This window comes from Podarcis pityusensis (genome assembly GCF_964106645.2).
Source record: "Podarcis pityusensis genome assembly, chromosome: 10".
Taxonomy (NCBI): domain Eukaryota; kingdom Metazoa; phylum Chordata; class Lepidosauria; order Squamata; family Lacertidae; genus Podarcis; species Podarcis pityusensis.
In genome coordinates, this window is record NC_138035.1 from 46,132,253 (window position 1) to 46,147,670 (window position 15,418).

A 15,418-nucleotide genomic window follows, 5' to 3' on the forward strand; every position below is an offset into this window, starting at 1 on the left:
ATTATTATTATTATTACTGGAGGAGGATATTTATACACACACACACATATATATACAGTGGTGTGTGTGTGTGTGTGTGTGTGTGTGTGTGTGTGTGTGTGTATGTATATATTAGGCAGACAGAAAAGTACCTCGAGTCAGAGCGTTGGCCACCTTGCTCAGTAGACTCTGCAATGGCTGGCCGTTTGCAAACAGGAGTGTTTCACAGACCTTACCTGGAATGAACCCGGGACTTTCTGCTTGCGGAGCATGTGCTCTAGCAGCGAGCTGTTGGCCCTTCCCTTATTTCCCAGCTGGAGATTTGCTGGAGCAAATCGGAGGCAGTGTTAGAGAGGATCATGCAACGTTCGGAGGAGTCAGCTGCTGGATCAGACCTCCCTGTTGGCACACGGAAGAGAAAGAGAAGAGAAAGAGAAGGCGCTTTTGCAGAAAACTCTCTTGCTTTCTTGTTCGAGAACTGCGGCTCCAGAGTGCCTTCGCTCCTGCTGCAAGTCCCATGCACGGGCAGCAGGAGGAACCAGGAGTGTGCGACAGGGACTGGCAGCAAGAGGGAGGGACAAACATTATAATGATGATCGGGGACATTTGAGATCCCAGCGACAGCGGGAAGCCAGTGCTGCTGATAGGATTCAAAGGCCCACAGATACATATTAATGATATATTAAGCCTCTTGTCTCCGGAGGATATAGAAGAACTAACATTAGATCCCAGGGACTGTGTAAAGGGCATTTGTCCCATTCCTGTGTTACAATTCAATACATGCATGTGTATGTATTTACTTCAATGTCTGCTTATAAATATAAAGGAAGCTAAAGGACAATGATCCATCTTCCTGTTTCTGGAGAAGGAGTGGAAGGACCCTGTGTTGTAAGTCTACATTGTACCCAGAGAAATGATGCTGGGACCCTGGCTGGAGCAAAGAATTGTATCCAACAAAATCCTCCTGTTAGAAAAAAAGTACTTCAGCTTGTGCAACAAGATTTCCTCTCCCAGCATACCCTGTTTGGGGAATTGCCCCATCACTCTGGAGCAGATTGCAGGAGGCATGCAGAAAGAGGCAGTTCCATTGCACAAGTAGAAATCCCACCGCTAAAAGGAGGACTTAATTGGGCACGACCCAGTGTGACATTACATGTTTACTTAGAGGTCCCATTCTCTGATAGGGCTTAAGGTAAAGGTAAAGGGACCCCTGACCATTAAGTCCAGTCGTGGCCGACTCTGGGGTTGTGGTGCTCACCTCGCTTTATTGGCCGAGCAAGCCGGCGTACAGCATGACTAAGCCGCTTCTGGCGAACCAGAGCAGCACACGGAAACGCCTTTTACCTTCCTGCCGGAGCGGTACCTATTTATCTACTTGAACTTTGACGTGCTTTCAAACTGCTAGGTTGGCAGGAGCAGGGACCGAGCAACGGGAGCTCACCCCGTCGCGGGGATTTGAACCGCCAACCTTCTGATCGGCAAGTCCTAGGCTCTGTGGTTTAACCCACAGCGCCACCCGCATCCCTCTGATAGGGCTTACTCCCACATAAATGTGTATAGGATTCCATACTGGTAGCCCAGTCCTCTATGGGCTTACTTGTAAAAAATAAGTCTCACCCCACCCACCTGTCAAAGTGGAGGACTCTGGATCTAGTCCACCAGCTCCCCACCACTACTTTACCTTATGCAGTGCACCGCCTAAAATTAATCTCCATCTTTGCTAATATAAGGACTATAAGGCATACCTTTACTTGTGCTCTGTCCCTAAGGCAGCAATCCTAATCCCACTTATTTGGGAGTAAATTCCTTTCAATTCAACATGAATTACTTCTGAGTAGATATGGTTAGGACTGTGCTGTTGTACACAAGACCTGCTTGTTATTAGAGATAGATTCAACCAGTTGTTGACTTTTTCATCCATAGAATCAGTAGTTTCTTTTTCCAAATAGTTTTTGGTACAACCTGAATTTGTGTCAGGGGAAAAAACAAACCCCTTCCAGTACCACCTTAGTGACCAACTAAGTTTGTTATCGGTATGAGCTTTCGTGTGCATTCTGAAGAAGTGTGCATGTACACAAAAGCTCATACCAATAACAAACTTAGCTGGTCTCTAAGGTGTTACTGGAAGGATTTTTATTTATTTTTTTTAATTTTGTTTTGACTATGGCAGACCAACACGGCTACCTACCTGTAACCTGAATTTGTTTGTGTGTTAAGTACAGCCTTGTCTATCATAAGTAAGAAGCAGGTTCTGTTAAGAATTATAACTGTGTCTCAGATGGATTGTAGAAAAATCCAGAGACCATAAATAGTTTAAAGAAACTGAAAGGAATGATTTAAAAAAAGGAAAAACTCTGTAAAATGGTCATACACTGTTGCCACAGTAGATGTCACTAAAGCTAAAGTAACATTAACCAACTTCAAAACTAGTATTACCAGTCCTTCCTCCAGATCATAAAGTATGAAATCTCTAGTTCTGCCAGATTAGACCAGATGTCCATTTAGTCAGCATTCTACTCTCACAGTGGCCAGCTAGATGCCTTTGGGAAACCCACAAACAGGATCTGAGCGCAACAACACTCTCCCTCCTTGTTTCCCCCCAGTAATTTGTATTATAGCAGGCTTCCTCAACCTTGGCCCTCCAGATGTTTTGAGACTACAATTCCCATCATCCCTGGCCACTGGTCCTGCTAGCTAGGGATCATGGGAGTTGTAGGCAAAAAACATCTGGAGGGCCGAGGTTGAGGAAGCCTATATTATAGGCATACTGCTTCCTACACTTTCAGTAGTAGCCATTAATAGCTTCATCCTCTATATATTTATCTAATCCGCTTTTAAAGCTATACAAATTGGTAGTCATCACTGTGTATTTTCTTTGCCTGTGGAGCAGAGCCTGCAAACATCAAGATCTGCAGGTCCAAAAAGGGCAAAACACAAAAACTGGACCTCCATAATAATTAAATTAGGCTGCAAAGTTAATTTTGAGCCCCTTTGCAAGTTGTGTCTCCATACAATTCCATGGAGTTTGAACTGCCAGGATGCTTCAGTTGTTACTTGTGTTAGCAACTTGGACAAGCTGTCCTAAAGTTAATACAGAAGTTCATTTAACGTTAGCAGTTTAACAGGTTACATTAATTTATTTGGTCAAATATACAGGAGCTTTTGCTCACTCCATATTCCCTTCTTGTGGTACAATAAGCTATAATGAGTTTGTGGTAAACCGTAAGACAATACTGTATTTCCAAGACTTGCTCAGTTTTCCAAAGGACAAAGAAAGATTCATTCCAAAACAGATGGCACTTAGGCCTCACCAAATGTATTGTTTTTAAATTTGAATGCCAGGATGAAGTGTTCATGAAAACAACTGGCTGGTTTTGTGCATTGCTACATGGCAGTTGCTCTTTTTCTTGTTTCCAGCTTTTGGGATTTGTTATTTTGTACATACTCAGGCCAAAATGAAATACTCTGAAATATTAAATATTCAGTTGAATACACATACACTAATGGGGGGTAGAGGAAATTTGGACTGTCCCACATACTGATTTATTTTAAACAAAAATAGCTTTAAAAAAAGTTACAGATACATTACAAAAATGAGACAGATCAATATTAGACATGAATACACTTAGGCAAGAATAGCCAGCTGCACAAATGTAAGATGGAGAACACCTAGCTTGGCCATAGTTTTGCATTCAGGGTGAACAGCTTGGAGCATGCTATGCAGATGACAATGTACAATCTACAATCTATTTCTGCCTGGCAGATATGAGGAATTACTAGCTGTGAATTAGTGTTGCCATGGACAGATGGAAATGTGAGAGAGCGCAATGAGAGGGCCTTATATCACATCCCTGGAATCTCTAGTGAAGGGATATCAAGTAAAAGGGCTGGGACCTCGAGAACCTTTTTGCTTGACAGCTACTGTCACAATTCACTTTCTGTTGTTTTTTTACTGGGCCAAATGTTTACTACAATTCTATAAATCTGCTCTCCAGCAAGCAAAACAAAATGATTAGAATGTAAAACTTTATGCCGGATTCACAGTTATTTCTCAGCTTAATTCTTACACAGACTACAGTAGGGAAGAACTTCTGCATGAACCAGAACCAACTGGCTAACTAATTCAAGAAGGGAAATGCTAGTCTTGGTATACCAGTAGGGATAAATCATCAGGGTGCCAGCCTTTCTTAAGCTAACAATTGAGAGGCTGTTGCAGAAGAACAGACATTTTTCACAAATATGATGGCTCTAAACTGTTTTGGCTGTAGTCCTGCAGTGTTTGGAAAGTGTATTGACAAGGTTGCTAGGAGAAAAATGAAGAAGCCATGAACTGTGAAACAGAAGGGAAGTTTCCCCTCCAGAAGAGGGAAGGAATAGTTCAAAAGGGTCCGGTTAAACAGTTAATGAAATGTAAGGGTAGGCAGTATGTCACCCCAACACAACAGAGTGCCTTTTATAAGTCAATCAGTGGGGCATTGTCTGATGGTGACGGTATAATTTCAGACCCTACTTTCCAAACCACCATGAATGGTCTTCCCCAAAAGATACGAGAAATATCGACACCCTGTGTTGGCATAATCATGGAGCATTATAATATAGTTTATGATAGTACAGTGGTACCTCGGGTTACATATGCTTCAGGTTACATACGCTTCAGGTTACAGACTCCTCTAACCCAGAAATAGTGCTTCAGGTTAAGAACATTGCTTCAGGATGAGAACAGAAATCGGGCTCCAGCGGCGCGGCAGCAGCAGGAGGCCCCATTAGCTAAAGTGGTGCTTCAGGTTAAGAATAGTTTCAGGTTAAGAATGGACCTCTGGAACGAATTAAGTACTTAACCTGAGGTACCACTGTACAGTCTAGCAGAGCAATTCTATACTTGCATTGCTCCAGGACTGGAGATGTGCCGTAACTGCGCTAGTGGAACAGCCTCTGCACCCCATGCATGCTCAGCCCACATGTTGTTGGGGCCCTCATCAGGTTGGTGGGACACTGTCCAAACATCCTGGCCCTAACACAAAACTCCACAACCTTGAGGCTTGGGAAAAGAGAGACCACAACTGCTCTGTGGCCCAGCTCTCCTATCAGTGGGGGTCTAAGAAAACACTTCCTCTGACACTACAGAAGCAGATCAAGGCTGGTGAAGAGGGCTAGATTGATGTGCTTCATCTGCATCCATCTGCCTGTTTCCATCTGCTGCCCCACTGTTTCTTCTGAAGCCCTGAAGTATGTAAACCAGCCCTCCTTAGATGCCTATACAGTGGTACCTCGGGTTAAGTACTTAATTCGTTCCAGAGGTCTGCTCTAAACCTAAAACTGTTCTTAATCTGAAGCACCACTTTAGCTAATGGGGCCTCCAGCTGCCGCCGTGCCGCCGGAGCACAATTTCTGTTCTCATCCTGAAGCAAAGTTCTTAACCCAAGGTACTATTTCTGGGTTAGCGGAGTCTGTAACCGGAAGCGTATGTAACCTGAAGCATATGTAACCCGAGGTACCACTGTATATGCAAGGTGAAAGATGCAAAGCTGTGCCTAGACTGACACAAACATCATTTCTTGCTGTCATGGGAATGGTACAGTAGTTCAGTTATCATGTTAATTCAGCTCAAGGATGTCCTAACCAAAAATACTTGGACCTTGGGCCTTTTTTGCAGTGGCTCTCCGTTTGTGGAATAGCAAAATTTTCAAGGGGGAGGCGGCCCCCTCAATATTCTGTGGCCTGCAGTGGGTCTTGCTGGGCCTCCCTCCAGCTGCAACAGACTCTGTCCTGTTTCTCTGTGGCCATGGCAGGCCTTGTGACCGGCAACATGACATCACTCACATGTCGTGCATGTGACATGACACATCACAAAGTTGGGCAGAACCCAGCACCTGTGCTCCCCAGGGAAGCTCACCTGGCAAAAATGTTCATTATCTAGGCCTTTGACTGATTAACATTTTATATTCCTTTTAAATGTGTTTGTGGGAGGGGGCTTTATAGTTTTGCTTTGTTTTGGTTTTTATTACGTCTCTTATGTTTTCATTTTTATTTTTATGCTGTGAACTGCCCTAAGACCTTCAGACAAAGAGCGGCATGCAAATTTAAATAATAAATAAATAAATAAATAAATAAATACAGGACAGAAATTGAATAATTTCAAAATGTTATAATAATAATAATAATAATAAATTTTATTTATAAAATGTTACATTTCTTAAGCAAAATAACTATATGTTTCAGTAGAGGGCACACAACCTAGGCTCCTAAAAAAGAGGTGCTAAGTGAGTAAATTATTTTGTCTTACTGGTTTGTTAGGACAACACAAACATCTATCGTGAGAAAAAAACATTGTCAATAGACACCATCTGTGTCATTCTTCCTGTACACATTGGTTCCGAGAAGTAGATGTTTTTCAGCTTACTTTTCATGATTTCCGTACTATCATTTTCCCAGGGGGATTTGTCTCCTATTTGCAAGATTAATTGTTTATGTGGACTTTCCCAGGGTCCCTTTCCCTTTATTCCTCTCCCACTCCATCCCTATATAATATGAATCTCTGAAGCCCAAGAGAACCTTAGCCAAATCAGCATTCCATCTCTGCCCCGTTTCCTCCAAGCTGCAGAAATGGAAAAAGTTAAGCTAGAAATGGTTCTTATAAAAAAAGAAACAAGGCATTGTATCTTAAGAAAGACCTGTGACTTTAGGATAGTGTTTCCCCCCACTATATCACTGTGAAAAACTTGTGGTATTGTAGGCATTTAGCACCCATCTATATTTTATGATCATTTATTTTTATAATACTGCAGTATCTTTATATGGTGCAGGCATTTATTTGGTGTAGACTATTATTTCAATAGCCTGTGAAGGAGCCGGGCCTTAAGGAGCAATCAAACATCAGCATTAATCATAGCCGTGTTGGCTATTTGCAGTTTAGTTGCGCTGCAGAAAGCTTGCTGGGGAGACCACGCATTACAAGGAACTCAAAAATAACTTTAACAAGGTTTTAATAACAAAAACAAAAACTGCTTTTACACTAAATGTATCAACAAGCATGACCCAACCACCAACCCATCCCCCCCGGGTACTGAGACAGCTAGGTGCTACTCTACTCTACTATACTATACCCAATTGCTGACACAGCTTAATTAACACAACTTAACAGAACCTGCTATACTCCTTCACAGCTGTAAAACTGGGTCACATTATTTGCTCTGGCCCTTAAAGACATACACATCTTGTGGAACAATAATGAACCTTCACATTTAAAGAGACCATTCAACAAGCAAGTGGCACGGCAGTTAACGAAATAAATAGGATAGATAGACATTTGCAAATACACTACAGCAATGTCCTAACCATGCCTAAGTAAAGGACCCTGACCATTAGGTCCAGTCGTGACCGACTCTGGGGTTGCGGCGCTCATCTCGCTTTATTGGCTGAGGGAGCCGGAGTACAGCTTCTGGGTCATGTGGCCAGCATGACTAAGCCGCTTCTGGCGAACCAGAGCAGCACACGGAAATGCCGTTTACCTTCCCGCCGGAGCGGTACCTATTTATCTACTTGCACTTTGATGTGCTTTCGAACTGCTAGGTTGGCAGGAGCAGGGACCGAGCAACGGGAGCTCACCCCGTCGCGGGGATTTGAACCGCCGACCTTCTGATCGGCAAGTCCTAGGCTCTGTGGTTTAACCCACAGCGCCACCCATGTCCCTATTCCTAACCATGCCTACTTGGAAGTAATTCCTATTTGGTTCAGCGGAGCAATGGAATAGGGTTAGTATTGCAGCCTGTGCATTTACTATGGGAAGGATTCAGGTAATGTGCCCCACCAGCAGAAGCCCATGCAAGGGCTTCCTGCTAGTGCAATGTGGCTTTCCCATTCCTTGTACCCACCTAAATTAACTGGCAGGGGTCAGATTATTCTGTCAGGCAAGCAGAAATGCTTCGGCTGACTGAGTGAGCTGCATAGTGCTATGTTGAATTCCTCCCCATCCATTTGAAGAAGTCCGGTATAGATACAACGCACAGAAACTAGAAGTGAGAAGTTATTTTGTAGGTAACTAAAGTTTGCACCAGAGATGCCACACAATCTGTTTATAATTGGAGCACCATGTCCCATCAGTTATACTGACATATTAGTTTTGTTTTAATTGGCGAGTGTAACTAGTGGAACATTCTCATAGATATAATGTAAAAAAGAACGATTCTATCCTTAATGTAGGCTCATTGTTCCTTTTTCACAATGCTTGTATCCTCTTGCTTTGTTCTTTTCTGCTGAGCTATTAGCCAGGTCACAGGGCTGCTACTGATGAGTTCTTTTTTTTGGAATATAGATTTTCAGAAGTATACTGAGCTTTTCACCACGTCTGGTGGCTTAAAACACAGAATATACACAATTTTGAACGTAAATTAAAACATTGAAGAATCAAACTTTAGAACATCATTCATGTCATGAGGGCCTGAAATAAAACCGTTTTAAACCTAATGGCAGAAACTTAGCAGTGAAACTTGCACTGCACACTTCCACGAGACTAGCCAGTAGTTGGGTCCGAAGAGGAAGTCAGGATCACAAGACAAATGAGGCTGTACAAAGGCCAAGCCAGGAAGCCAGAACACACCAGAGCCTGTAAAGACCTCATTGCTTGAGCAACGCTCAGCAGGAATAATTTACTCCTGGTGTCCTCCCAAAGACATGTCTGTGGGCAAAATGGGAGGACTTCAAAGTACCGTGTGGGGTGTTTGAAAGGCCCATGGTGGTAGGAGAGACAATCAGTTTCCACTGGATATTTTTTCCCCCACTTTAACAGCTGTTTCGATGGAAAGTGCTTCCCCCTCCTTGAGCAAGGGACACTTGGTGGGAGTGTGCTTTGCTCCAGCAAAGGATCCACCAGGAGCTCACTTTAAGCTCCTGGTTGTTCCTTTGAAGCCCCGTCCTTACCTGCCACACACCTGATATTACATAATCATGTCAGGTGTAGGGTGGGTGGACATGGTTTGGCCAAAATGTCCATGCAGGTCAAATGAAGAGACCTGGCAGGCCAAATTTATCCACTGGCCTGAGGTTCTCCACCTCTGGGATAGATTATGAGACCTGAAGGTATCATATCCAGTAGCACTGCCCAGCGGATGAGATATCAGGTGTCCAATTGTTATTTATATATGCAACAGGTACAAAAAGGACTGCTAGTTTTTCATCAGAATTGCTGAAAGCACCAGAGTCTGACAAGATCAGAAGCCCCAAGATATCTCTTTCCCAACCTCTATCCTCCAGATGATGTCCTCGTCTTCCATAGGCCCACCCCACATATTTGTGTTTGCCCACACATAAAACGATATCCTACTTTTTAAACTCAGGCCCATGCACCTAAACTTACAATGCTCTGGGAACACCTGGCAATCATCTTCTGTTTATCAGGTGAGTGTGCTGGAATCATCATCTGAAGTCCATGTGGTGTGGTAGATTACCTTGTCTTCCCCATCCTGACCACAACATTAGTTAATCAAATGACCAGCTTCAAGCTGCTAGTTGAGACTTAGCAGCACTGCATTGTTTTTCTAGAACAAAATGTAGGAACACTGCACATTTGTCCAACTGCTCTATGCATTCCTTGTAATTCAGCTAGAGTGTGATTGGTTAGGCTCTCTTTGTGTGTCATGCACCTAGCTCCAAGCATGTATGCTTGCCTTAACTCATCCCTGCATGGCATGATAGTGATCCATCATTCCAAACACTAGAAAAATATTTCAATATCAGATATTTTTAGTAGGAAGTCATTTTTAATTGCTAGCCTAGCTGCAGCAAAGGGTTGTGCAATATACAAGTTGATTTTTTGCAGCTGGATTGAAACGAAGAGGTTCTACTTCAATCAGAGGGCTCTCAGTATAATCCTTTCTGGTATTTTGAGTGGTATCGGGGCAATAATATGCAATGCTGTATCTGTTTGCTCCGCATTGTCTTGCACTAATCTGTGTGCGTTTCTCCTAAGTATACGGTTCAATGGAATTTATGATAGCCTGATCTCTCCTATGAGTTCAGTTTAAGAGGAATGAATGGAAAAAACTGAACGGCGCCGCTTTCCATAGTATATCAAGGACATTTATTGAGTAAATTAAAAATTGGGTCTACACACCCTACCTTCTGTTGCTGTTTTCCAGCTGGCCATCCTCATGCAATAGTAGCACATTGGGAAGCAGAGTCAATGGACTGTGAATTCCACCTGGTCAACCTATTCCTTAGGCAAGCTGATGAAATGGAGCTGAGTGACCTCTGAAAGAAAAGCAGAAGACTATGTAAAGTCAGAAGGAACTCCTATCAGCCCAGCAAGAAGGGTAATGGGTGATGGTGTAAGAGGTGTTCTTTACATGAAGGATGGTGACCAGTCAACTTTGTTCAGAACAAATGCTTGGCACAGATAAGGCATAAGGAAAGCCCACCAGAAATCTCTCTCTTCAGTGGCCTCAGGGCACTGGTCTCTAGGGCTCCCCGGCTTATAAAACCTTAACTAGAACTGCTCCAGGCTCTGGTGAACTGGAACACATAATACATAGACTAGTATTACAGATGGGTTTGTAGTCCAACAACATCTGGAGGGCCACAAGTTCTCCATCTCTGTCTTCACAGTCTCAGGGGATCATATGCTTTGGAACAGAGGATAAAGGGGGCCCAATGAGATTAAAATGGCATGTAAGAATAGAATCTATTAAAAAACAACAACACTTGTACTGCACTATAAACAATCACCCGAAAATGCCAGCGCAAAGGAAAATAGAGTTTGCAGGCCACCTCTGCTAAATGCCTACATGTTGAAGAGGTGCTGCTGAGTTAAGGGAGATGGGTGATGGGGTGTCAGTCTCTAGGTGTGTCCTAGAGACTGGTGGATCATCATTCCCAGGACCCAGAATGCTCCTCCTTTCCAGAAGCAGCACCAGCTGTCAGTGGCACCCGCTGGGAAAGCTGATGCACGAATAGGATGTGCTGGGAAGGAAGGGTAACAGAGCACATACCATGTGGAGTTTTCCGACAGCTGAAAATGTGGGAGCACTGCTGACAACATGGGAGCACTGCTCCCACAGCTGGTCTCTGGCCTCCACCTGTGGGTTCTCCATTCATGCCCTCTACCAACTGAGCGAAGGGGTTTCCTCATTCCTTCTCCAGGCATCTGGCTGTATATGTTGGCCTGGTTCTTAGTGGGGCACTGCCTACATATTTAAGTGGAAACTAGGAGCTTGTGGGTCTTTCCTTATTTAATGTGGTTTCCTCCCTGGCTACCTGATTGTGCAGAGTTCAGTGTGTGTTCTAGGTTCTTTGACAACATGGGGGAATTCTCTGGTTGCCATGAGTTCACCAGTGTGTTCTCTGCCTGGGTGATATGATATGAGGGCATCATTGGTACACAATGATATGAGTGGTAAGTGGTGCAGGAGTTACCATGGACGTTGCAAGCATGACCAATGTTGCTGCTACAGCACCTCTCATTTCTTCTGGTATGGTTTTGTTTTCTACTTTGCTGTTGGGTGCGCATAGGATTGTGTCTATGTTATGCAACAGAAGGCTGATATAGATGTGTAATATCAGCCAGTGGCTGTAATAGTAGCCAGGGACTGGCTGGATGAGGAAGAGTAGTGGGAACCACCTGGCCAAGAGTCCCCCAGGAAAGACACAGAAGAAGACAACTTAGATCCTGGTGGTGGGACACTGGAGAGCAGTCTGCAGAAGGGATGAGCTGAGAGGTGCTAGAAGCAGGAGGTTTGAGCCATCACGGGGGGGGGGGTGTGTCTGGAGAAGGAGGCCCTTCCAGGGCAGGGTTAGAGGCTGAAAGTCACAGTGTGAGCGCAGACTCAGATAGAGAGGAATCAGAGGTTACCCTTGCTACACAGCAGCAGAACAGTCACAGTCTTGCTGGCTCTCCTCCGCATCTGATACTCTCCTCAAGGAGAATCCTGCATGTTGCTGAGCAATGGGCTAGACAGGCCCAGAAGAGGAGCCCACTCCCTTGGCACAGCCTTCATCTGCTTTGGAGGGGTCCAGAGTGAGAGTCTAGAGGGGGCAAGGGCGGGGCTAGTGGTCAGTTTCAGCAATGTCTCAGCTGGGTTAAGATGAACCAGAGGACTCTACTGTGTTGTTATTTTCTGTTAATAAAAAGCTAATTGCGTTCTGTGTCTTCTGTGCTTCTCTGCCTTGTGGTTGACCTGGGCTCGCTTGACAGCTCCTTGACACAGAGCAGGACTTTAGGTTAGCTCTGTATGTTCCGCAACTTCCCTCACTCGCAGCGACTCTTTTTTTCTGATTCATCACATGGGGACAGACATTCAACGTCAAACACAGAGATTTCTTTGGATAATAAAAGTACTTATTGTGCTAAATCCAAACATTGGCAACCTCTGCTTTGTTGGATATTAGCCTCGTATTTCCAAGCCTTAGGGCTTAGAGTATTCATGGCAGGTATTAACAACAGTAGCATGCAATCTTATCTCAGTGTTCTAAATGCATTCTAATTCTCACATGTGTTCTAACCTTAGAAAAAAATGAAAGGCACTCTCCATCTGATAACTCTTGTATAAAAAAATTAAGTAAGGGTTAACCTTCATGTTTTGTACACAATGCATTGTGGACTAGATACTTCATACTGGGGAATGTGAACATCTGAACATTTAGTGTGCACCTTTTAAAAGTGCCTTGATATGTGTGTGACATGCAGATAAATTATTCATCCCATTCCTCTTTCTCAAGTATGAGTTCATTGACTTAGCAAACAATCAGTGAGCCTTATTTTCTGCTAGGATGCCTATAGCAAATGCTGGCCCACAAACGGCTGTCGGACAGAGGATGGAGCAAGCTTGTTTTCTCCTGCTCCAGAAGCTAGGACCTGAACCAATAAATTCAAGTTACAAGAAAAGACATTCTGACTAAGCATCAGGAAGAACTTTCTGACAGCAAAAGTTGTTCACCAGTGGAACATACTCACCTTGAGATGTGATGGACTCTTCTTCCTTGAAGGTTCTTAAGCAGAGGTTGGATGGCCATTTGTCTTGTATAATTTGGTTGAGACTAGACAACCCTCAGCTGTACAGTTCCTAGGATTCATCTCCAAGAGAGAAACCTTGATTGAGGTAGTTTATTGCATGGTGGATAGCTTAATGAAAATGTCAACCCATTATAAGGCTGTTGGAATTTGCTTTTTTTTCCCTCACGTGTTGGGGATTATTTAAAATTAAACTACCGATATCAGAATGCCCTTATACAAATGGTGTGACCTCATTTAATAATTTGCAGAGTTCTGGTCTTTGTTGTGCCTCCAAAAGGATACTGGAGATGATAAGAGGTTGATGGTGCAGGGAAAGTGGTAAGATGGAAGTTTTTCTCTCTCTCAGTACAAGAACCTGCAGTCAGCAAATAGTTAAACCAAGGAACTCACTGCCTCAAGAGGAGGAGATGGCCTCCAACCTGGACAGCTTCCCAAGCTTGATAAAACAAATTCATTCATTGCTGTTTATGGCAATCTAGACAGGACGGCTCTGTGCTGTATAGTTAGTGCCTCCTGCACCATCACAGCCTTGGAATGCCGGCTGCTGAGGAAGGCGATTGTGAGAGCACAGCATCCCATGCGTGTTCGGCTTGTAGGCATCTGACAAGCTTCTTTGGGAAATGGGGATGACGGACATTTTGATCTGGAGGGCCTTTGTTACGCTCTGTCATCTTTCATGTGAATCATGTGAATACTAATAACAAGGTATCATGGGGTGGACGGACGCCGCCGCAGATTTGGCCCTGCTTGGTTTTTGTCAAGAAACTGCAACACAATCAGTGGTGGAATGTGTTTGTGACTTGTGGTGGAGCTGGGCAGCTCAGTTGGTTAGATTATTATTATTATTATTTATTATAATTATAAATTATTATTTATACCCCGCCCATCTGGCTGGGTTTCCCCAGCCACTCTGGGCGGCTTCCAACAAAGAATTAAAATACAGTGCTCTGTTAATCATTAAAAGCTTCCCTAAACAGGGTCCACGGCCGCAGGTTCGATCCCTGCATGGAACAACTGCATGATATCCCTGCACTGCAGGGGGTTGGACTAGATGACCCGGAGGACCCCCCTTCCAATTCTATAATCCACATTAGAGAAGAAGCGCGCCAACCCCCGGCGGCGGGGCGTGATTCAACCCTGTCGCTTGGGAGTGTGCCGGGGTGGTCTCCCTGGAGGCCTTTCCGGCGCCTGCACACGTAGCAACTTGCCCGCCGCGATCCTTTCCCCCCCGGGGTTTCCTTCTTGCCGACTTGCCTGCCTGCCTGCCTGCCGGGGGCATAGGCTGGTCGGAGCTTGATAAAGACGCCGTGGGAGTGAGGGGCGGGTCCCCTCTCACGCTTACTGGCTGCCTCCGGCGTCACTCAAGGAGCCGGGGCGGGGCTCGCGCGGAGGGGTTGGCCCAGCGCCTCTTCAGGAGCGCCTGGAGCAGCGCCCGGGCTCAGATTGCGCTCAGGAGCGGCGCGAGCAGCAGCTGGGAGCGTGGGCGGCGGCGGCAGCAGCAGCAAAGCGCGCGACGAGTCCCGTCGGACTTCCAAGGAGGGAAGCGCCTTTGCTGCTGCTTCTGAGGTAAAGGAGGCGCTGCGGGGAACTTGCGTGCCACTTTTGCCTCCAGCGCTGAGAAGGAGAAGGCAAGGAGCTCCAGTGCCGCCCTAGGCTCTCTTATCTACCCTCTTCACCTCCCTCTCTTCGCACTGCCCTGACTTTCTCGCTCCTCTTGCTTCTTTCCAGGAGATGGGCATCCTCAGCCTCGTGCTCCTGCTCCCTTTGGTGGCCGCGCTGGACTTCAACTACCACCATACGGAGGAGCTGGAAGCTTTCCTGAAGGCTGTGCAGAAGGACCACAGCAACATCGCCCACTTATATAGCATTGGCAAGTCGGTGCAAGGTACGGCTCCTGCTTCTCTCGCTCTCCTCCTCCCCAAGGGTGCCAACTTGAATAAAAAAAATTGGGGGGGGGGGAGCAGGTAATTACCAACCTTGCATCGTCAATAGCACCCACACCATTTCAAAAGCAATGCCCATCAAATGGGGGGGGTGTCTTGGACCCCTCAAATATTTTATTGGGGGGACTGAAGGGACCTTGGTCCCTAAGAGTTGGCTCCTATGCTCCCCCGTAATGCATTCGTGGACCAAAGGGGAAACTTAACTGGCCTGGGTAGGGAGAGAGGTATTAACTGCCAGTCATCTCCCACAGTCTGGTGGGCAGAAATGCCTATGGGACTTAGCGTGCCACATGTCAGTGGCTTCTTCCGACAGAGTGAGCCACGCCCAAACCCCATGAAATCTCAACAGTGGGGTTTTCGACAGGACCTACCCAAGATCAACCTTTTCTAGTCAGAGTCACCAATTTGTTTAGGGCTGAGGTGTACATTTTCTGTACGCTCGAACGCAGTATATTTTCATTTCTCTGAATGAACCGTCTTGCATTCAAACTGT

General features: G+C 45.1%; 1 protein-coding gene and 1 long non-coding RNA gene across 5 annotated transcripts in view; one reads left to right on the forward strand and one right to left on the reverse strand.

Moving 5' to 3' along the window:
- Positions 1-78: 78 nt before the first annotated feature.
- Positions 79-11,233, reverse strand: LOC308457843. Its single transcript, XR_013977124.1, has 3 exons — positions 10,962-11,233; positions 10,093-10,224; positions 79-378 (listed from the first exon to the last, which is right to left on the reverse strand). It is a non-coding gene; the product is annotated as an uncharacterized lncRNA (long non-coding RNA).
- Positions 11,234-11,344: 111 nt separating this feature from the next.
- Positions 11,345-15,418, forward strand: part of CPM (carboxypeptidase M) — a 33,603-nt gene continuing 29,529 nt past the window's right edge. Inside the window, exons 1-2 of one of the 4 annotated variants that reach the window (XM_080972031.1) lie at positions 11,345-11,365; positions 14,711-14,867. In XM_080972031.1, coding sequence (XP_080828157.1) covers positions 14,714-14,867 — 154 coding nt within the window. In that variant the 5' untranslated portion in view covers positions 11,345-11,365; positions 14,711-14,713. The other 3 variants (XM_080972029.1, XM_080972030.1, XM_080972032.1) reach the window with 3 other exon arrangements.